At 46.7% G+C, this 23,283-nt stretch overlaps 1 protein-coding gene across 10 annotated transcripts in view; it reads right to left on the bottom strand.

Annotated features, from left to right (window-relative positions):
* Positions 1–23,283, bottom strand: part of HUWE1 (HECT, UBA and WWE domain containing E3 ubiquitin protein ligase 1) — a 179,190-nt gene continuing 155,907 nt past the window's right edge. For 9 of the 10 annotated variants that reach the window (XM_075668491.1, XM_075668495.1, XM_075668496.1 and 6 more), the window contains 9 exons: positions 22,514–22,797; positions 18,905–19,190; positions 13,363–13,644; positions 11,424–11,576; positions 8,383–8,594; positions 6,437–6,760; positions 4,039–4,611; positions 2,914–3,470; positions 1–838 (listed from right to left, as the gene is read on the bottom strand). In XM_075668491.1, the coding sequence (XP_075524606.1) occupies positions 736–838; positions 2,914–3,470; positions 4,039–4,611; positions 6,437–6,760; positions 8,383–8,594; positions 11,424–11,576; positions 13,363–13,644; positions 18,905–19,190; positions 22,514–22,797 (2,774 nt within the window). In that variant the 3' untranslated portion in view covers positions 1–735. The remainder of the gene's footprint in view (positions 839–2,913; positions 3,471–4,038; positions 4,612–6,436; positions 6,761–8,382; positions 8,595–11,423; positions 11,577–13,362; positions 13,645–18,904; positions 19,191–22,513; positions 22,798–23,283) is intronic. The other variant, XM_075668500.1, reaches the window with a different exon arrangement.

Below are 23,283 nucleotides of genomic sequence, written 5' to 3'. Positions count from 1 at the left end.
TAAATAGAAAGAGCCAGTGTATTTTTCTTCTCCGAGCAGCACACCATCCCCTCAACGACACCACATTAAAAAACACAAGAGCTTCGCCTCCGCCCACAGCACCGCGGAGGGGGAGAAAGAAAACAAACATACAAGTCTGAAATAAACACACGCACATTTCTGGCCATAGAATGCTCGTAGTATTTATAAGTATGTATATAAAAAACCCCAGCCATTACATACAATCTCCTATAGACATGCAGCCAACTTTTGCCGTCAGTGGACAAAATGAAGACACTGTCAAAGGTTGGGACAGGTCGGGCGGACAGAAGGGGCTGAAAAAAAAAAAAAAGAAAAGAAAAAGCTACTGGCAAAGTCCATATGCTTGCTGCTCTATGGAGCAATAGAGGGAACCCTAATACTGTACAAGAGAGACAGAAACGAGGGATGAAGAGAGTTAAATCCTAAACATAAAAAAAAGTAAAAAAAAAGTGACAAGCTGGACAAGGCTGGTAGTACATGGTAGTTGGTACTCCGGCGGTAGCGAGGGTAGCAGGGTACAGGCATGGCGGTAGTCGTCATTCTCATTTTTTCATTTTGTTTTTGAGATGAAATCAGAGAGGTTGGTAGGTAGTTTGTGGCTCTGTTGCATTCCTGTCTGTACACATCACAAATAAAGGAGGAGGGGGTGCTGGTGGAAGCAGGAACAGCAGCGGTGGAGAAACGGGCCTCCTGTCACCAATGTCGTTCGCTCCCTCAAGCAAAGCCAAAACCTTCGGTGCACTCCTGGATGGCCTTGAGCAGCATGGTGCGCAGCTTGTCGTAAGTCTCGTAAGCCGGCAGGTCCAGCTGGTTGAAGCTGCCGAGAGAGAAGAAAGGAACGCGGTGAACAGAGAACATCACCCCTTCAAGTTACGACAAAAGCTGTTCGTGTGCTGGTGAGCACGTAACCTCACAAAGGGCCCCAAACAACCTGACATTACTTTCGCACATTTCAAGTAAACAAGTGCATCGTGTACACGCTGCTGTGACGATCATCTTTGGCGAACGCCGCAGAACTGCGTGGCACGGCTATGCCACAAATTCATAAAACAATCCCATGCTGTCCACCTGGCCTTTCTTGTGTCTCTGTGCGCATCGTGACCTATGTCAGTTGACATAGTTGAATCAGTTGACCTATGAGGACCTATGACTTCTGGTTCGTCTGCTAGCACACCTCCATGCAGTCGATGCAATTGCACGTACGCTCTTCCTAGTTGTTGCTTGCTTGTGCACGCACATGTGTTTTGGTTTGTAATTTGTACTTGAATCACATTACTTGTGATTCAAGTACATGTTCCCAAAAGTGAAAAGAGAACGAAAAAACACCTAATGCAAGTCCTTTTTGACACCCATGTTATTTTTCAGCTTTTGTTTTTCTGGCAGGAGCCGATCATGTACACCCAACAAACCATGAAGTACACCCAGCAAACGGCAACAGGCATGCTTCTGCAAAACACCGCAGTATGGCATCACGTTGCGGGTCCAGCAAAGCAGCGGCGTATAGTATGACCTTCTTTGTCCATTTGCTTGCACATTCTCTTTCTTTATTTGTGCGAAGAGTTGCTGGGCCTCAAACAACGTATTGTAAACAAAATGGGGAGTGATCGCATATCACTGACAACACAGGGTCTGTTGCAGCACTACTTTGCATGAGCATGGAGCACCGATCGGCACGGCAGCGAGAGTGGGTAGCCAAAAAATGTGGAGTCGTGTTAGCCGGATGTGGATGACGGTTTGAAAAGAAAAACGCACAAGAAAAACATACAAACATGACGTTTGGTAATGACGTAGTGCAACGTGCCACTGAGAGGAGTTTAGTGGAGTACGTAGAGAGGAGAAGAGGCCGTTCGAGGGAGAGAGGCGAACGAGAGGGAGAAATGAGCGGCAGCTGCAGTCTTGATCATAAAATGTCTGCGACTGCTTTTAGGTCATCATTTTCAAAAATTCTTGCAGATGCATGTTTGCTGTAGATTCTTACACAACTGCCACTTTATAAAAAATTTCCGACGGGTTGTTTAGGGGCCCCTTATGTGTGATTAGTGTGAAACAGCTATTGTAGTGCTCAGACTGCCCTTTGCACACTATAACAGGTTGAAAGTGCAAACACCATCTTCTGGACTGTGCGCCAACAACAACACAAACGTACTCTCCCAAACTTAAGCTGAAAGGCGCAAGAAGGCTGGCATCAATTTTAAATAAACAAGGGCTAGCGAAATAGGTAAATAGGTGCATTACATCAGCATGGCTTTTGCAACTGCCAGGAATATTTTTTTTATTTATTTATGAAAAGAACGGATTTCTTTTTACCTGCATTTACTTTGCCATATAGCTAAAAAAACATGAGACCAGGAATTCCTACAGCAATCTTTTTCAAGGCACTTGTTAAAAATAAAATAGCAAAATACTTTGTGCAGTACCTATTTGTGTCAAAATTAACAAGGTAGTGAAACCTTTGTCATTCAACTTGGCATCAGTAGTTAAGGGGTTTCATGAGGTACAAAAAGACTGCAATGTCGAACCCTAAATTCTGCTGCACTTCACAAAGCACATTTGTTCTGCGCTACAAAAAGATGTATTGCGTCAAATCCATACCGGCGGGGCTTCATTGTAGCTGAGCATGCCGCTCTTCCACACCGTCCTTTAAATGCCTCGCTTCTTCGTCATCCCACAACTACTGCACGTTAGCTCTCTCGCTTCTGACTAATTCTGAAGTAAAACTCTTGCTTGGGCTAGTTGGTTCATGCTTGAATTAGTAAAGGCAAGGTGCAGAAGACCAGGACTCACGAACACAAACAACAGGATATGCGCTGGTCCTGTCGTTTGTGTTCTTCTTGAGTCCTGGCCTTCTGCGCCTTGCCTTCGCTAATTCAAGACTAATTCTGGTTGGCTCACCAAGTATGGGCCGACGGCAGCCGGTCAGTGGACCGGTCATCCCGATGGATCTGGAATCGCTGGACGCCATTCATTCCCTCCAAGGCTGCGAAGCCCTGCAGCGGCACCTTGGACGTGCCCGTCACAAACTGGAGGAACTTGGCCCGGTCCGCCTGGTCCATGGAGCGTAGGGCACGCCAGAACCACTGAATCTGCAGAGAGGTGGCCTGGTACTTGTGGTACTCTGTGTGGGCCCGCAGGTCATCCACGTCAATGCTGGGCAGGCCAGAGATGAGCAGCTCGAGCTCCTGCTCGTTGAAGATGCCTATGAGCCGCTTGGGGATGATCTCGTAGAAGCCCTCGAGGAAGGCATTGAGCTGCCGCCTGATGGCGCCCGTCATCTTCTCCTGGCACACGAGGCGCACATACTCCTGGGTTGTCTCCTCCGTCACGGGCAGGTGCCGGCCGCCAGGCTTGAGGTCACGCACCTCAGTCACGCCAAACTCCTGAACCTCTACGCTGAAGGTCAGCTCGTATCCCAGCGCCCGAACCCCGTGTTCCAGGAGGAACACCAGGCCCTGTGTAGACGGCAACAAGAAATGAGCGCAATGGCGCAGCACGATGGCACAGTGGAAACAGTTGCAGGTACAAACTGTCTTGAAAGCACGCAAAACACTTTTCCTCGTAGCTCTTCAATCGTGAATAACACCAACAAAAATCCCCACGAGTGTCACATTTCAAAATCAAGCCCAAATGATAGGCGAACAATGGGAAAGCCTACTGACTGTCCGTCCCATAGGGCCACTTTCCTAAGCCAAGAAAAAAATTATGATACAACCCGTAAGACGTTGCTATTCCAAACATTTTCCTCGTTATTGTACATATTTCCTTGGTTTCAAGCCCTACAGCCAAAATATTTATTTTCCACTCGTGCTCTTCATATGGGTACAGTCATGCCCAGTTAATGTGGAGACTTTGGCTTCCAACCAACAATGTTCATAAAGCAGGAAATCGTGATGAAAAGCAAAGCAAATTTACTGAGAAGAAATGCAGATGAGGTGTTTTCTGAGCACTGCACTCCATACTGGAATTGAAATGTGATGAAACCTGAGCAACTCAAATGTACAAACTAAAACGAGAGCGCACCTGGTAGAAGGAGTAGTCCTCACTCTCCATGTCTGTGTACTTTACTGGCTTGCCCAGAATGTGCTTGTAGAAGGAGCGCGTGAAGTAGCACTCGAGTAGCTTGTTGTCATACACTGCCTTGGCAATCACACGCCCCACAAACTTGAAGTAGCTCAGGTGGTTCGAGTTGCAGTGCGACGCCGGGTTGATCATGTACGTCACCCGGTCGCCCGGCGACGTTGTGAACAAGGCGTACATGGGGTTGAAGATCTCTCGGGAGATGATGGTGTACCACTCGCGGAGCAGGCCGCCTGCGTCCTGGCCTTCCTCGCCCTCGAAGACAATGTAGAAGCGGTTCTTCCACTCCTCCGGGGGCCTTCGGTGCAGCTCTCGGAATGAGTCCTCGAAGACGTGCTCGCGCCTCACGTGAACTGCCAGGTCTTCTCGGCGAGACCCTTCATCGAGCCGCTCAAGCTCATGCCGGAAGTACCGCCGCTTGACGTCAAAGTCAAGCACGCGCGTGTGGTCGACAAGCACGGCAAACGGGCCATCGGCCAGGGGAGTGCTGGACTGGCGCAGGATCTGGTTCAGCACCTGCAAGAGGTGTGGCACGGACCAACACTCAGCATGGTGCACACCTATGAGGCTGAAACCGCATTACAGCTGAACCTTGATAAAATGAATTATTGGGTATCATGATCCACATCTAGGATGTTTCTCGGCAATATCAGCATATAACAAATGCGTGCTTACAAAAAGCATCATCCTCAATGTAATCCGACATCCTCAATGTAATGTCTGACTGCACTCTCAACCAAGGTGTATGAACTGGATTAGATGCAATTTTGGCATGGTCACAGCTGAATGTTGTATGTTGTCAAGCCAAGCTTCGTTTATCAAAAAATTTTAGTAAGAAAGCAAGTTTAATAAGGAAGAGGTATGATGATATTTCAATTTGACACTTTCATTTATGTGCCTTCTGTGCAGTTAGAAACCTGTTCTAAGGAATGAAATAACTCTCCATCTAAACATTGCCATAGCCGAGAGATGAATCTTGTCAAATAATGCGCTCTAAAGTTTAGAAAGCATTTACATTGTATGCCACGCACTTCACTCGCAAGGTCTAATAAATTTACCATGGACTCTAGTTAATCGGAATCTCAAGGGACCAGATAAACAAGTTCTGTTTATCAGGAGTTCCGTTTGCCAGGCAATCCAGCTTCTGTTCTGTTGAAAGGGGCAGATACTTCATTGTCAATAACAGATAACAGTTTTAGCCTACCTGACTACAAAGCTTCTTACAAATTTTCTGCTTGTTTTTGCAGCCAGTGACTAGAGATAGCAATACAAAATGAAATTACAAAATAGAACGAGAGTCAGTTTAATAAAACAAAAATTGCCGTTTTAGCAAAGCAACCACTCTCGCAGTCTTCGATAATGTTGATTTTCCTGTCCACCGCAAGCACACTATACAAGAGTTTCTGCACCGCCATTGAAAACAAACGAGCTTGCACCTCACCGAAATTGCAAACACCAAGAAACCACAACAAGCCGTGACCATGGCATAGCCATACTAACCATGGTATGAAAAAAAAAGAGTGAAAGCCTTCTTGGCAATAACCTACAGAAATGCAGAAAAAACTCAAAAAAGAAAAGGCGCGAACATGAATGCTGATCACAGTGCAAGTGAAGTTGACAGCTCAGTTTCATTTTTGCCAACATTTTTGGTTCTGTTGAGCAGGAGTATGGAAAAGCATGGCTCCTTTTTGCAAAATATTTTTTTTGCCCTTTGCCTCAATGCAAAACCAACAGAGCATAAAGCAGTCTGTTTAAGCATCTGTATTTCTGTCTACCAAGATTTTACTCTATACCACACCAAAATTCAACGGCAGCCATGGTTATTTCCTCAAGATTCTACATTTGCATCACTGTGCTCTGATCACGGCCCGCCACATTCTCACGTACGAGCTGGACCTGGCAGAAGAAAGAGAAGGCCATGGATCGGCATACACACCGACGACTACACTGACTCGCATCTGATCCACATTAACTTCCCAGGTGCAAGTGTGAACAGGAGTTCCAGTTAATGCAAAAACAATGGAAAGTTGGCGACGGTGTGCTTGAGTGGACGTGAATATCAACGTGAGGCGACTGTCGGCAAGTGTGAGTGGACCTATGCATCCGAGCAAGTGCCAGCGAGGCTCCGTTCCAAGATGATGGAAGTGCGAGGGTGAGCGAGCATCGATGTAGTGTGGATAGAAGCTACCATGAATGTGAGCGGGTTTTGGTTAGCATTAGTAGCAGCGCGAGTGAGTGCCGATGACTGTAGGTGCACGTGAATGAGTGTCAATTTATTCTGCTGACTCATGGCTGCCATACATTTTTGCAAGCAGGGCACTCTAGCGGCGGGCAAGCTTACCGTCCTGTGCGTCTCCGCAAAACCCAGGAACTTCTGGACATCTGGGTGGAGGTTGGCGTCGGCGGGGCGCTCGGCGCCAGGCGTGGCAGGTGCCTGGCCGTCCTGCTGTTGTGCCAGGGGCGACAGGGGAGCCATCTCCTGGTGGATGTGGGCCAGCTGCGTCTCACGGCTCTCTGAACGGTACTCGCGCCGGCGGGGAGCTGCATCTCGCGAGCCACCTGCAGTGGCAGTGCTGCCAGTGGCTGCAGCTGCCGAAGGGGCGCTGGCGTGCACCAGGAAGAAAGCCTCCACAGCTGGCTGGAGGACCAGCACGGCATGCTGGTCCTGCATAACACCATAAAAGAATAAGACTTATTATTCACGTGGCTTTGCATAAAGATCCCACCACTGACACACACATGGCGTACGAATTGACCGCCACAGGTAGGGAATGAGACGAGCCCAAGTATGGCCCAAGTGCTTTAGGAGGCCAGTATAATTGACAGGTGCGAATTAAGAAACAGGAGAAGCCTACATTACCTTACAAAGTGGGCATTATAGAAATCTGTTTCTTCCGGATCCGCCGTGAACAGATGGCAAATGGTGGTAATTTATATACTGCTGAATTCCGTTAGTTTGACCCAGATGGGAGCGTCGAAACTGACTGAATTGTCAGGCATGTCCAACTAAACAAGTTGCAGTAAAACGTCAAAACACACAGCAGATTCCTTTGGCAGTATTTTCTCAATTCTAACATGCCCCAGAATCAAGTGCGCTTTCTGTGCGTACAAAGTAAAAAAAGCGGACGTACAAATAACATTAGAGCTTCTAATCAAAGAAGACATCTAATGCACTACCAATTTTTTAGCAAGAAGAATAATGGGCAAGGGCATAATATATGTGTTGCACAGTGGTGGCAGTTTTTCCAAATTCAGCTTCCTTGCACAGTTCTTAAAGTCAGCTTCGCCGCAACACAGGTGTGTTGATGCAGTGAACGCAGTTTCTAGCCCATTTCCCTGAAAGAAAAAGTGCATATTTGAATCGGGTAAATACCGTAATCAGACGTTGTGAGCTACCATTATTGCTTGAAAATCTTTCTAGGACAGGCCGAAAATAAGTTTTTGACAGGAGACGACGTATGTTCAACACATTCACTGTCTCCTAAACTCTGCCGAGACAACTGCTGCCATTAAAGGTGTTGCTATTGGTGTTATAATAAAGCTAAGACTGACTGGTCAAGTTCGAACTTTAGGATTTAAATAGCAATACTTCGGGCCCATAGAAACGCATTGGTGCTGGCCGGTACTTTAGAACAGGATCGAATTAGCCGGAGTTGAATTAACAGAAGTCTACTGTACCCAGAGCCTTCCAGTTCTCTTCGGCTCATGGTAGCTGGCACACCAACCGTCCTTGACTTTGCTATATAGGCTCCATTCAAGATGCAGTCTGTGGCTTCTGCTATCATTCCTTGCAGCCATTTTATTGTTTGGTTGCATTGCAGCCCGTCTTAGTTGGAGGTTCAAGATAAAGTAACAGGACATGCATGCACGCACACAAAGTATGTATCCCAATGTAGGCAGGACTGCAGCATCTCAGTGGAGAGAGAGAGAGAGAGGAGGTGATACACAATATTGATTAAATTCTGGGCTTTTACAAGCCAAAAAAAAGAAAACAATACGATTATGAGGCATGCCTTAGTGGGGGACTCCGGATTAATTTTAACCACCTGGGGTTATTAACCTATCAGCTGTACCCGAGCATTTGTGCATTCTGCCCTCACCGAAATGTGGCCGGCATGGCCAGAATCAAACCCGCAACCTCGAGCTTAGCAGCACAATGCTATGGGCCGCCAAGCTACCACGGTGGTTGCCGCCTCTTCAAGCTTTCCAGTACATACTTATGACACTTTGATGTTCGCAACGATGACTACTCAATGAGCTGCACTCAAGCTGTGGCTGGCAACTTACCTGTGTTTCAGCTAACTCAAGGAGGCAGTCACTGAGGGTGCTCCAAAGCGAATCCAGCCTAAGCTCCTCACTTAGCGGCAACGGCTCGTCTGTGGTGCCAGCTTCTGGTGCTGGTACAGAATTTTGCCGTGTTGGCGTGGACGCTGCCAACGGCTGCTGTGCAGAAGCATTCTGCCCATTGGCTGCAACTGCGGCAGCAGCACTACCAGATGCTGTGAAGACAAGAACAAAAAGAAAACGAGATGGGTCAGAGGGGCCTTAAAATACCACTGTTCATAACAAACTACAGCACAGGACACTCGGTGCTTACAAAGGGGCTCGAAGAGGTAGACATAGTAAAAGTTGAGATGCTATCACTGCTAACAGAACAAAGTAGAACATCTGCAAAAACACACCAGAGCTAGCACAATACAGTGGTTTCTCCCGCTCAATTCTTTGCCGCTATTATCCACCATTCACGAATCTTTGACCGCCGACAAAGTGTGAAAAGGAATCGCACTGGCATAGAATCTTTAAATTATTCTGGTCTGGGATTTGTGCTGTCAGCTCTTCTTACCAAAAAAAGTTTTCGTTTATCAAACCCAAGGGCACACCCCTTGGGTTTGTCACACCACTTTCTGCACAGCCTCGTGGATATACTGTTATGCTCCCCAACCTTTCATCTATATAGAGAACCGTTAATTCGATTTATTATTCACTTCCATCCTGACCGAAGGCCTTGAGCAACGCCTATGCATTTCTATGGGCCCAAACTAAAATTGGCGCTCCCAGGATAATTCTAACTTGACTGGTCAGCACCCCAATTGTGACCCCAATAGCGACCCTTTTAGCGGCAGCGTCTGTCTTAGCTGAGCTTAGGGGACAGTAAATGCATCAAACACAAGTCAATTCATTGATGAAAAATGCCCACTTTCTGCCTGCCCTAGGAAGAATGCCAAACAAGAATGGTAGCTCACAATGAACGAATACAGTGTCTGCCCAGCTCAAACGCACACCTTTTGGTCAAACATGGTCAAATATGACAAATAGCTGAAATTCAGTCATTTCAGAGGATGCATGATGTTGCTAGTAGAAGAACGCCAACAGAAGTTTATAACGCGCAGAAAAACTGTTGATTAAATTGATCGATTTCGATAGGCGCGGTAAAGATAGAAAATTTTTTGAAAAATTCTGATGATCCATTCAATATTCGACTAGAAATATGTTCTGTATTCCCACACCCCTAGTAATGGCCTATAGCTATGAACCCTCTAAACTAAGTACAGTTAAACCTCGATATAATAAAGTCATGAAATTTTGCACTTCACTATATCAAAATTTTGGTAAACCAAAACTCAACCTTTTGTGCAAACAAGCAGTCGCCAACGACTTTTCCTTCTATGGAAGGGGCTATAAGGTATTCCTAATTATCGGGCAATCAGGAAAAAGATTTCTATAAGGAAAAACATTTCATTTTGTTGAACTTGAAATTTTGCAACCAAAGATACGGCTCCACGCTGTTTCAACGATATCTTCACTTTGGCGGTACAAAGCAAAACTTAAAACTTGCTTCTATTTTTGACTTTGCTTATCTCAACAGTTTTTTCCTGTTTTTACAGTTTCGAGTTAACACAGTTTTACTGGGCAGTAGAACCCCGTTCATATATTTTTCAAGAGACCGTGGAAAAAACATAACAGCAGGCAAAACGTAACAGTGAGGAAGGCTGTAAATTGCCACACCAGTAACAGCTCAGTATAGCTGCCAGTACAGTTATTTGACGCCTCAATGCTTGTACTGCAACTTGTACTGTGCTTGTATGATTCAGAAACACGTACAATGTTCTGCGACAGTGGCCCCTTTCCACTCTTGATATGCTTCACTGCACAACACAGCTCTACTGTGGCAAAGCTGACTAAAGAGAACCAGCAATTGTGCAACATATGCAAGACCTTGCCTGACCCAAAATAAATGTAGCCCTTTGCTCAATAGATTTTACTATTACGTGGTTCCGAATATGTTTTAAATCGTGCACACTGCTTTGGGTGCTTCGCTAAATGCTGTGTGCACGCTTCCTTCCAATATGCTTGTGCAGCTTCCCTGCCTTGTGCAACTTCAGTTTCTTACAGCAATCATTGGTCTGTTGCATCACTTATTGCAACAGGTACATTAATCACCTTTGTAGCAACGTGAAAGAGCAAATTTTCCTCTGCACAGCTAAATTTACATAATCGCTGTGTTCAACGTTCAAATGGGAACATAATACATAGTAGTTATTGGGATTTAGGTTGGGACTGCAGAAACGTGACGTAGCAGTCGGGAAAAGGCAACAGCAAGTAATGTATGAACGAAGTTACACTGTACATGGATTTGTCCAATCTTAGGGCCTGTGGCTGCAAACATTCTTGCGGCATCATTACACTTTACGATTCTAAATTTGTAAGCAAACAGTTTTCTAAACACAGCAGCAAGGCAATTAATTAGTCATTTCACACATGCGCAATCACCACAAATTGCTACACTCCTAACACAATTATGGGTTTGCAAATGAGCAATTTTCAGTCACAAAGTCGTTTGAAGCCAAAAGGACGAATTTTAGCGAACATGTACTAATCATCATTCCTGTGCTGACTGAGCCCCCTTACTTGCAGTTCCCCAAGGCACCGTAGCGTCAGAGTTCCCTGCAGTAATTTTTGTACAAAACATATTGTTGGCCTAGTTGTTTACCATGTCTGAAGAAGGTACAAGGGAAGACAAAGGACAAACACACAGATTGAGAAGGTCACAAGGAGTCTTTGGCCTCCAGTGCCAGACGACACACAGACAAGCACAGAGACCAGGAAGATCACAAGGTGCTTCTCGTTCTCCATGCTTGTCCTCTCCGTTCTCGGGCGCCTTCTGCAGCCATAACTTTTGTAGGAATCTCCACGGCATTAAAGACAGCAAAGTGACAAAGCAACATGCTACTCGTACTGGTGCAGCAATGAACAGAAGAAAAAGGATCCTTTTCCCCCTTCCCCCCCCTCAAACCCCACCCCCGCCTAAGGTTTAGGTAAGCGCTCACCGCCAGCCCCATCGACATCCATGTGGTTGTTGGCGTTAGGCTGCACTGGGCAGGCCGTGCGCTCGGCAAGCGGCGTGCTGGTGGTGAAAGAGTCTGTTGACCACGAGAAGGCCAGGGGCTCTGCTGACGCGGGAATGTCACACGCCCCCGACACTGCACACACACACGCACACACACAGACACGGCAGTGCTAAGTGGCCAGTCAGAACAGCCACACCTCTCTGCCCTCACAATCATGCCATGTGAGCTGCTCACATGGAAAACTAGGCCTTGAAAGCAAGCCACAGACACACGATAGAAACCACATTGTACAGTTGGCATCAAAAGTTTACGAACAGTGCAATTGTAGAAAAAGCTGAACGTTTCTGCAGTTAGGGCCGGCGTCCTTTAGGAACTTTCAGCATCTTTCAATGCCAGCGTCATTTAGGAACTAGATTTCAAAGTGCAACAGGGGCATAGAGTGTAGATTCACTGCAGTTTTGCTGGCAGAGTTTGTATTCAGGTTGTCACCAAGTACGGCATGTGCCAACAAGAAGTGTTGTACAGTTTTTACTGACGGTGGGAACAAACTGTTGGGAAATTCCAACTTCTTCATGCAACCCACACATGGTCAACTTTTGATGCCAAATGTTCATCATAAGTGTGTGAGTGTGTGTGTGTGCGCACCCAAGTAATGTTTTAAAAACTTTCTGCTACTTGACTGGACAGCCTGTCAGATAACACGCACGTAATATTCTGCCCACGGTCTTTTGGGCTCTTCTATTTAACATGCCACAAGCACTGCTTCTTAAAAGCTTTGCAACATTGGACAAATTTCCATTGACAACTTTGGGCTACTTTCATGTCTTGTAGTTTATATTTGCAAATAGCTGTTTTGTAGAATGCATTGACTCTTCTGAAGCTCATGGCTGTCAGTCAGCCTATATACTAAATTATATGGTACTTTTTGTGCAGAGGTGAGGTTGTAAACTTCAACTCATACTTTACTAACTTTCTATCAACATATTCAAAAAAATCTGGAGACCTAAGCAAACAACATGCATATTCGTTCAGTATTTGCCAAGCATAATCGCATTGCTCTGTCACGAAACTGAGAACTACGCGGGTGCCTCTGAACAATTGCCATTTCAGACACATTTGAACCTTAATATAATGAACACGTGCTTTATAATATGATTTATTTCAACAAGTAGACTACTGCTACAATGAAGACATTCGTCTACTCCCAGCTCAAGACACGTGTTCTGGCAGCAGAAATGTCAATGCTTGGCAAGAGCAACTTGAAACAGCACATTCTAGACATTCGTGCATTTCGGCCGCCAGGTATAATTAGCTTGCAGCCAGCTACTCCAGCAAACCGAGTGCCTTATCTTGTGTGACACACTCATCGCATGGTCGAGTGTTAACAGTGGAAAGCAAGTGTTTGTACTTTAGAATTGTTCATGTGCCATGTATCAACATAGCAATCAAAAGCCTGTCAAATTTAGAGGAGACCTTTTGCTGGTCCGTTGGTGGCATGACCTTTCTATTTCTTTCATGCAGAACCAATTGCAATTGTTCAAAGCTAATATGATCAAATTTTTTTTTGCTACTGTAGGTGCCTACACAATGATTTTATCCGATGTTCGTTACAAACGTGTACACTTATAACGAGTATAGGATATAAAACGAAGGTACCTTCCTGGTGAATGTGACTGTTATAACAAGGTTCAACTGTAGTTTAAATCATCCATTGGCAAAACTTATCTCCTGCACAAATTTTTAGCTCTGTTCAAGACTGAAGTGGCTCTGTGGGCAACAAGCCGAAAGAAAAAATTATTTCAAAAATGCTGTTATTGGTCTTTTGTAGTTCCATTCCTCTCTTTAATGCCTTCGGGCTCCGAGAGTATGAAAATAAACGAGCAACATGTGCACAAGAGCAAGTGCAACGGCCACTCACGCCTCCTCCTTGCTGGTTGCTGCTGCTGCAGCAGGCTGCCCTGTGCCGCCTCCCTCAGCTGGATGACCACCTTGAGCACCCGCAGGAAGAACGCTTGTGAGGACATCTTCGAGGTGAGCGCCCCCATCGAGGGAAGCTGCAGCTCGCGGCCACCCTTGGGAAGGCGGCTGCTGGGTGCACCTCCGGGTCCGGCCACAGAGCCACCCGGTGCCGTGATCACCACCGTCGAATGCGTGAACCGGTCCTGAATGGTGCCTGCTGTTGTCCGGATGCCCGATGTGCCTGCAGCAACGAACGAGAGCCATGGTCGAGACACGGACAATGCATTGCACTCTTAAGTTGCTAGTGTGTTGTCAACTGAGTGAAAGAGTAATTATGATTGGCATGTGGGGTTTAACGTCCCGAATATGTGCAGTGGATTGAGTAAAGCTGTTGTAGAGGGCCCTGGGTTAATTTTGAACACCCACGTTTCTCCAACGTGGACTTAAACCTAAATGAGTGAGTGTTTGTGCGTTTTGCCTCTGTGGATGTCAGGTTACATGGTTGTTCTTAGCTTGCCACAGCGAGCAGGCTCGTTCTGGCACCTCGCGGCGGGCATGGTATCTGTGCTACACATCAGACACAGCTACATGCAACTGTACTGGCTAGCTACAGTGCCATGGTCCCCATAGCCTCCTGGTAGTGCATGTAGCAAGTATAGCATGCTTGCTATGTGCACGACAGGGCTGGAGAGTGTGCTCGAGCTCATGTGCTCCAGTCTGGCCATGCTACATGGTGCGGACCAGCTTTGTCCTGCACCAGCTTGACTGACGAGCACAGCCACATCCAAATGGTGCGTTCTGAAGCCCTATCATTAGCTCAATGCGAAGCGATATCTGCCAAGGCATCTAGCCAGGAGCGGCCACAAGTGAGCATGTAGTCTGACCATAAGTTTCACGTTGCTTGAACTAATCGAGTGTTCAAAACTAATCGAAATTAGTGAGACCGGACGACCACGATACCGGTAAGCAGCGTGGCCAAAGTTTAATTCCTATGAAGGTGGGCACTGCTGAGCGTGAGCAACGTACTATGCTTTTTTTTCGGAACTATGTAATTCTAAAAGAAATTCGAAAGCACATGATTTTTGCTTACTTCAGCCCATTTAGTAAACTGCATCAATAAATATAGGCTGCAACAGTAGAAAGAAGTGCACTGATCCAAAAACCCTTCTTCACTGATGTCAGCTATCAGCCAATAGCAGCAGTCTATGGAAATTTGCTGAATGAGAAAACATGACAGCCGTTGACAGCTTTGAAATGGGTGAGGAGAGGGTTTTGTTTGAAAAGACAGTGTTTGAGAAAAAGGTGACTGCAGTCTGCTTGTGAGCTCCGTGCGTCGTGCGTGACTACAATATTTGGCCGAGATGTTCCAAGCAACGTATGTTAATCCACAGACTTTTTTCCATGAAGCACAAGGGTCCTTATAGTAGGGGTGTGCAAATACTGAATAGTAGATTTCGACTCAAATACCAAATTGAATCAAGAAAAAGAAAGCCGTATATTGAACTGAAATTGAATATCAGAAAATGTATCACAATATGTCATGCATATGCTTAGGAGTTTCCTCGCATTGCATAACAAGAATGTAACAAGCTATCGTACAGTAACTGGGTTATATAGTAATTATTACATATATACCAAGATATAAAGTAAGGTCCACTAATGAAGGGCCCCTCACCAGGCCCCATAGCAAATTTTGGTTACATGCTGGAAGTTGTTAAGTAGGGAGTGTTCTGCCGCAACATTTTTCTCAAGTTCTCACTAATAGCCGAGATTGAAATATTTCAGTGCTGCAAACCCATGATTTCAGGAGGCAAGCTCCACTGCCAAGTGAGACACTCTCTCCGCTTGCCCCGTCTAGCCTCCGTGAGCGAAATTCCTTCTGTGTTCTCCCATACCGGACCTCGAGGATTGCGTGACGTATAAATCATGGGCATCGCCTTCATTTTCTTTTCTCCTCACATTTTTGCGTTATGGTGCACTTTCACTAATGGCGTTGTGCGCGAGCTTTTGTGATTAACAATTGACTAGCATTATAAGTCGGTCCTACACGAATACTGAGGCAGACAAGCGGATCACAGAGCATGATCCCGCGCTGGAACACTGTAGAAAATGACAGTTTCGGTGACTGTGCGCGCAACTGCATGAGGTGGGAACAAGCAGACGAAATGGAAGTAGATGTCTCTTGCTGCGGTGCGAAGTAAAACAAAAACATGCACATATTCAGTTTGTGTGTTTTGTTATTTTTCTAAACTTTAATTTGTCTGTTTAAGCAACAGATTACAGAAATGAGATGTTGCTTTGGATAATTTTCAAGGTCATGTGTCACTACGAGCGACGTCATAGCGCAAACACTTGTACGTAGGCACACTAGCACGTGTAAGTCATCCTCCGGCTTGGAGCACGGCGGCCACGAGGAGAAGGGAAAACTGCGTTCGGTTTGAAATTTTAGGTTTTTTCGCAGCGCGTAGCTATGTAATATTTCGCAGACAATCGTTATCGAGCATTGTATGGTCTGCGCTTGTCAGCTCAAAATGGCGAGACCTGGCGAGAGGCCCTTTAAGGGAACTCCACATTCGTATGCCAGCACTGATTGCAGCTCAGTTCTGGTACATGAAGGCCTGGAAAACATTATTGCGCAGAAAATTTTGCTTTCCAGTTTTCCTCTAAAATACGGAAAGGCTTTCATCTTTATGGAATGCATGGACCCAGCATCATGCGACTCAATCACTGTCCTGCACGATCGGGGGTGCTAGGAGGATCGACTGTGGTCGGCACCGACAATAAGAGCAGGCTTCTTTTCATTGTTAGATTCGGTGCAATATGAACACCTGTCAAAAATTGTGAGGTCAGGACAGTCACGGCAAGTTCATGGCACCCTCGGTGCTCCTCTTGCACCGAAAACAATGAAGTGAAATGCTCACTTACGATGGCATCGAGCATGAGGGGCTCCGTGGGGCACGCAACGTGCGGCACTGCGCAGGTCACTGCACCGAGTACAGTGAACGACCTACTTTCCAAATGCCAGATTTTTTGGACATGCCAGATAATTCGAAGGCCTTCACGGCACTGCCACTTAGCCCACTGACTCAATGTATAAGAACGTCTAAAATTTAGGATGCAAAAACCCTTTGCAGTCCCGATTTTTTTTTAGAATTTTTGCCATGACTGCAGGTCCGAAACAGCGTTATTGAAGCCGCCATGGCCATTTGGATTATCTAGCTACCTTGAACAGGCATCCTCGCACGCAGATCCACTGGCAGCCGTAGCCACCACTGCGGCAACGTAGGCCTACTTGCTTCGACTTTTGCCACCAAGCTTCTTGCTGTTCGGTGCCATGTTTTTCATTGAAAGAATTCGCACTGTCAGCAATAGTGCTTACTCCGCCTTTGTAATCCTCGACATTGGCTTCGAAGCTTGGAAGGAATGATGCATTGCATACTACCAGTTTGCGAACGTCACCTTCAGTGCAGTTGATCTTTGAGCATTTTTAAGGGCGAGTCCGTACATTACGAGCTACTGGAACATTGATCACTTTTCGCAGAACTATGGAGTTTGTTATGAACAGGTTCAGCTGTAGTAGATAACCAATCTGTGAGTCAAATTATTGTAACGGCCACTATTTGATTCGAGTATTCGCACGCCTATACCAATAAGTTCGAAATAATCGTACATCGTACATCACTACAATGTTCCATCTGTTCTTGATGACGTCTATGTGCTCTGTCCCACTGTCATTTCAGGAGTTCGAATTTGTGGCATGTTTTCTCTATTCAAATACACGTTAGGACTTTACATGGACCAACAGAACAGCTCGAGTTATCCGTTAATTCTAGTTGAGAGGTTTCAAATCAGGATTTCACTGTATTCGAAAAATCGAAGTAGATATACAATTTACGAATCTCACTACCACATTTTAGAGATTCCAAGCACCCCCGCTATTTTCACAAAAAAATTTGGAAACCAGTTTGCATGCAAACATAAGCATGCCTTTTTTTGCGAGGAAGAGTGTGTAGCCAAAGCTGTCAACCATGCTTATACCACTGTCACATGGGAAGATTTTATCTAATTCGAATCAAATGGCATTCGCATATAATCCCTCTAATCGGGATTTACACGGGAAAATTTAATGTCATTCGAATGGAATGACATTTGCCATCGAATGAGTTAGGGCAACTCATTCGCGTTCAATTTCGAACCGAATGTATACTCTTGATTCCAGATTGACAACAGTGACCCGCAACGCAGAAAAATATTGCGTGCATCAGCAAAGTCAGAAGATATTTCTTTAGACTTATAAAAAGGAATAATTGTTTTTGCAGCGATGATATTTTCACCACGGGCTGTGCTCAAGCGCTATTACTCTTTGCATCAGGAGTCTGTCGCGGCGGTCGGCCATATTAGACGTGTTGATCGAAGTGCTTTTAGTTGCGAATAATTAGTGCCAAAATGTTTTCGTCCGTTTTAAAAGCACTCGCGAAAGTTTTTAAACACGTTTAATAGGCAAAAAATTTATTTGAATTTCACAAATTTTGCTCTAGATCGTCATTGCTATCATTTGCGAATGCCATTATATTTTACTGTGTAGCACCGCAAGAGACCGAATGGCATTAAATCTTCCCGTGTGACAGGGGTATTACTCACTCAGTCGTCGAGCCGGAGCTGTCAGAGTCCCGAGGGGGTGCAGCGTCAATGGTGCGATCACCGGCTTCTTGCGCATGGCCACCTGGATCGGCGCGCATGACAAGGGTTCCTCACCGTCATGCGACGATCCAGGTAGCCATGTTTTGCATTGCTGCATTCTGACGCTACACGACAGATGGCAGCACAGAACGCCAAAAACTAAGCCCCCTCCTCAAAACCAGCCAAAAGCGACTCCAATAAATATCAGCCTGTTGTATCGGCGGGGCTCGGCAAGTTTCGCGGCTGCCCGTTGCTGTATGAACCCACACAAGCGGTGGGTTCACTGTCTGCGCCTAAGTATCCCTTTTGAATGTTTGCCAAATAAAATGTTATTTCTCACGCCCGTCTCGTTGTGATATCACCGTGAAAAGAAGGGAGGGAAAGTGTCATTTTTTATTTTTTCGAATCTAAGAACCCGCCCTCACTATGGGCATCGCGATCGTGAGAAAAAGGGGGTGCTTAGAATCGAGTAAATACAGTATTCAAACGTTCACTATTCAATTTGATCCACTGATATTAGAGTATATTCCCACACCCCTACTTTAAAGCATGTGGAGAAGCCTAAAAAATACAGTGAAGTTAGATTTTCAGAGAAGAAAAAGAAAATGATGTTTGTTTATTTCTGTCAGATTGGGCAAGGACCATGTAACTGTAGCGTGACAAGTGCCTACTCAAACCAAGCCGTGCTAAGGCAAATCAGGAGAGTGAACCAACCCTCCCGTATTGGGTAGCACAGGCTATCCTGTGATGCAAGCGTCACCGTCTGGTTACGGCAGCAGTGATAAGGGGGAGTGGGCGCCATGCGACCCCAGAGGACTCACCAGGCTGTGGAGAGGACACCGTAGAACCTCGCCCCGCGGCATAGGCGTCGTCCCGTTCGTTCTCCTCCAGGGCGAGGCGCTCAGAGGCAAGGCGTGCATTGAGAGTTCTCAGCTCGGCCAGCAAGGCAGCGATGGAGGTCTCAACAGTGGCACCCAGCGACCGCGCTCCTTCGAGCAGCAACCGCAGCACCACCTGCCGCGCAGAGGGGCATCCACGCGACAACCGCACCAGCAGAGACGTTGCATCTTCCAAGCCCTCCTCTGAGCAGGCTTTCGACGTCAGCGTCTGGGGATAGAACAGGCACAACACATGGTAAAGAACATGGTGTAGCAAACATCCAGCAAGCCTACTGCAGTAGCTTAGTGGATGCTTGGAGCAACCACAGAACATATGTTTGGATGGGCTGCAGACTCGACACTTTTTCTAGGGCAACCTTCAGGTCAGCCATACAGCACCACCAGCAACTGTGTTATACTAGGTGGGACCCTATGATAAGCCAGCATAGATAAACATAAACGTCACAGCTGAAATATTCAGTAGGCTGACCCGTGTGAACTGAACATATTATAGTCCACCTAAGTCATGCTACTTAGTTCCATCACAACTGCATTTTCTTGATTCATGAAAGAAGAACAAACTGAGCAATGGAAAAGCTGGAGAGACAGTCCGTCTAATCATGACTCCACTCTCCAATACAGTTAAATCTCGATACAGTAAAAGCTCGTTAATTCGAACCGCAAGGGGACGCCATCTCAGTTCGAATTAAACGAAGTTCGAACTAACGAAAGCAATGAAGAAAAACAGGACACCGCGACCAGGAAGCAGCAGGGCATGGCGCCAGTTCAATTTAATGTTTGAAAAAATCCGTAATTGTGGTCTGCTTTTTTTCTTTGAAGGCAACAGCAAGCACTTTCTGCTCTAAAGAGCGAATGTTGCGGAAGGCTTCCTCTTCGCTTTCTTCAAAACTGAAGAACAGACGGGCGGCATTAAGTCCGGCCATGACTTCCGCAGCGGAGGGCCGCACCGGTGCCTCGTCGTCTTCCTCGTCGTCGTCACTGGCAGCGACAGGCTCTATGTTTTTAACTTGGGAAATGATGTCCTCGTCTGTGGTCACACCACAGACAACTGCGCTCGCATCCACGTCTACGTAGTCGGCAAAGGAAACGTCTTTCAGAACGTCCGACATGGGAGCGGTGACGCTAGTGACGCAGTCTCCGTGCGCAGGTGGCTCGTCCACGTGCTTGCCTTGCGTGGTGAAGCCACAGTGGCGATAGCAATGGGCTATTGTAGCCCGTCACTTGTTCCCAAGCACGCACAAGCATATGCAGTGCACTCAAGAGCGTCACTTCGTAATTCTGGCATGGAATAACTCTTTCTAGTATGTGGCGCCGATAAAATGTCTTCAAATTTTTTATAATGCCCTGGTCCATGGGCTGCAGCACTGCCGTTGTGTTGGCTGGAAGAAAGGCCAACTCAACGGCATTCGTTTGAACTTCAATCTTGTGCGCAGAGCAGTTATCGACAAGAAGAAGGATCTTGCGGCCACAGCGCTCGAACTTCTCGTCTACCTTCATGAGCCACTGCTTAAACAACTCTCCAGTCATCCAAGCCTTCCTGTTTGCCGCGTAGTCTGTTGGGAGGGACCTGATGTTCTTGAAGCAGCGAGGATTGCTCGACTTTCCTACCACGAACAGCGGTAGCTTTTCACTTCCGGTCATATTTGCCGCAACCATCACCGTTACTCGCTCTTTGCTTCGTTTACCCCCCGTACACTTGTCATCTTTGTACGTGATCGTTTTGGCGGGCAGTAACTTGAAAAATAAGCCTGTCTCATCAGCATTAAAAATGTCCTGCGGAGAGTACTTCCGTAGGTAGCCTTGTAGGACCTCGGAGCGCCAACTTTCACATGTTTCCAAGTTAACAGCCTTCATCTCCCCTGACACCGCATGAAACACAAGGTCGTACCTTTCACGGAAGCGGTGCAGCCACCCACCTGAAGCTGCGAAGTCGTCGTAGCCCAGCCGCAGGGCGAAGTCCGCTGCCTTCGCCAATATGACGGGGCCACTCAGCGGTATGTCCTGAGCACGCATCTCCTTAATCCAGAGGAGAAGCGCTTTTTCGAGGTCGGGGTACTTTGCCAGCCGCATCCTCTTCCTTTCCCTGGCAACTTCTGCCTCTAAGGCGTCTTCAATTGCCCTCTTATTTTTTATATAAGTGGACAGCGTGCTCTTCGGTATCCCATGCTTCTTGGCGATTTCTTGTTTCGACAAGACTCCGGCGTCCACTTCCCGTAAGATGTCGCATTTATCCTTCAGTGTTTTGGCGCAGTAGTATTTACCGCGGGCGCACGCCATTCTGAAACCGCACGTCAGCACGGCGAAGCACACCACCGAGGCCTAACTTTTCAAGCGATCCGCACAACAAAGGTCGTAAGCGCGCCGAAAACCATAAAACTCGAGGCTGCCGAAAGCGGCCGAGACCACCGCGAGTTCAGGACAAAGACGTTGACGAAGGCTCCTCCTATTCGTTCAATTCTCGAGCGCTAGCGGCGCTGCGATGTACTGGATTCGCTGTATTTTTTGTGCTGGTTGCGCCATCCATCGGTTAACAACTGCAGCTATACGACAAGATTCTTAGGCCTCTGAGATCGGCGGCTCAAAACCGGAAACCGCAGTTCTCGGAGGTAGAGAGAGGGCGTAGCTGTTGCCACAGCTGTCACCCCTTGCCCTCCAGCCTCTGCGCCGGGTGCTGGCACCGGTTTTACCCGCTTTTTCCTTCTCTCCCCATTTTGGAGGCAACTCAGCCGCTGCAGCCTCGCGACAAGGCCTACATGGCCAGGCGGCACGCCGCCCAGGCGCGGCGGCGCGTAGTTCGAATGAACCGTGGCAGAACCAACTCACGTTCGAATTAACGGGCTTTTTTATACATGGACTTCTATGGAGCTAGGCCGGACCAAGTAGTACGGTTCGAATTATCCCGAAATTCGAATTACTGAAGTTCGAATTAACGAGCTTTTACTGTATAACAAGTCGGTAAATCGGCTATTCGCTCTGTTATATTAAAGTTTCTCTATATTGAAATTAGACCTTTTATGAAAGTAAGTACAGTTGTAAATGAATTTTTCCTTACGCAGAAGGGGCCCTCAACATTTCAGAAAAAGTTAAAATGAGAGAGAGAGAGAGAGAGAGAGAATGTTACTTTTGAGAGATGGTGACTTGATATATGGTTTCATGCCATGTATGTATCTTAACATTGGCTGTATGAAGTGAAGGAACCCACACTCGCGGCTGATAGTGTTGCCTGCAGTGGAACGACGACAGTTGGGAGCGAATGCGTCATCTGCCTCTCACTCGCTTCAACATGTTTCAGAATTCCATGAGATTACACAACCTCCAGTACTAAATGTGTGGGGAGACAGCGCACATGATGCCACGCCATCTCAACACACCGACTCTGCACATGCTGGCAGATGATCTCTAAAAGAGGGTGCGTGGGCTGCATTGCGAGTTTAAGCAGAGCTGACAGCCATGCGAAGCCACGGCTGCGCTAAAAAAGGACACGTGGCAAACTGCAGGGGACATGATAGGCTGCTAATGATGACTACCCACCTCAACTGCAAGCTTGAGATGTTGTTCAAGCACCACACTCTCCACATGTGGAGAATCGTCTTCCATGGCCACAACCTCCATGGGCTTGCTTGGGGCAGCCTTTTCTGCCGCAGGTGCTGAAGCCGCAGGTGCCGAAACTGCAGGTGCCTGAGCAGTGGGTGCCGGTGCCACGGGTGTTGGTGCCAGGGGTGATGGTGCCACAGGTGCAGTTGGCACAACTGGTGGCACTGTCGATGATGCGGCCGCAGCTGCTGCCGATGCAGCCGCGACTGAGGATGCCAGCGCTGCATGCAACAGTGTTCCGTATATTTCAGACAGAAAATTACAAGAAGTTGGTGGCATTGTGCATGCTTGGTACATCGCTTCTGCCAGGAAATCGAGGTCAACTCCTTGCTGCATTATTTTTCATTTTCTTGAGAAAAAATTGGACAAGCCTTTGTTTAGGCCAGATCTGCCTGAACCAGCCTTAACTTTTCTAAGAAAAACAATTCTTGTTTGCAATCTCATGTGTCAAAATTATCGCGGATCATAACGATACACCATGCACCGAGCAGTACCGTATTAACTCGAGTCTAAACTCAATTGTAACGCGCACCCCTTTTGGGCAACAAAAGAAGTCCTTTATAGTACCATGCACCTCATGCTTTCATACAGAACTGCAACCTTCTCTTAATTAAAAAACGAACATTTACTCCCAATGCGGTAAAGTTGCGATGAATAAAACAAGACGCAGTTTTGCCAGAAAGGTAAAGCATCGATTGCGATAGCAG

This window comes from Dermacentor variabilis, chromosome 9 (genome assembly GCF_050947875.1).
Source record: "Dermacentor variabilis isolate Ectoservices chromosome 9, ASM5094787v1, whole genome shotgun sequence".
Lineage (NCBI taxonomy): Eukaryota > Metazoa > Arthropoda > Arachnida > Ixodida > Ixodidae > Dermacentor > Dermacentor variabilis.
This window is presented reverse-complemented; position numbering and strand designations above follow the sequence as displayed.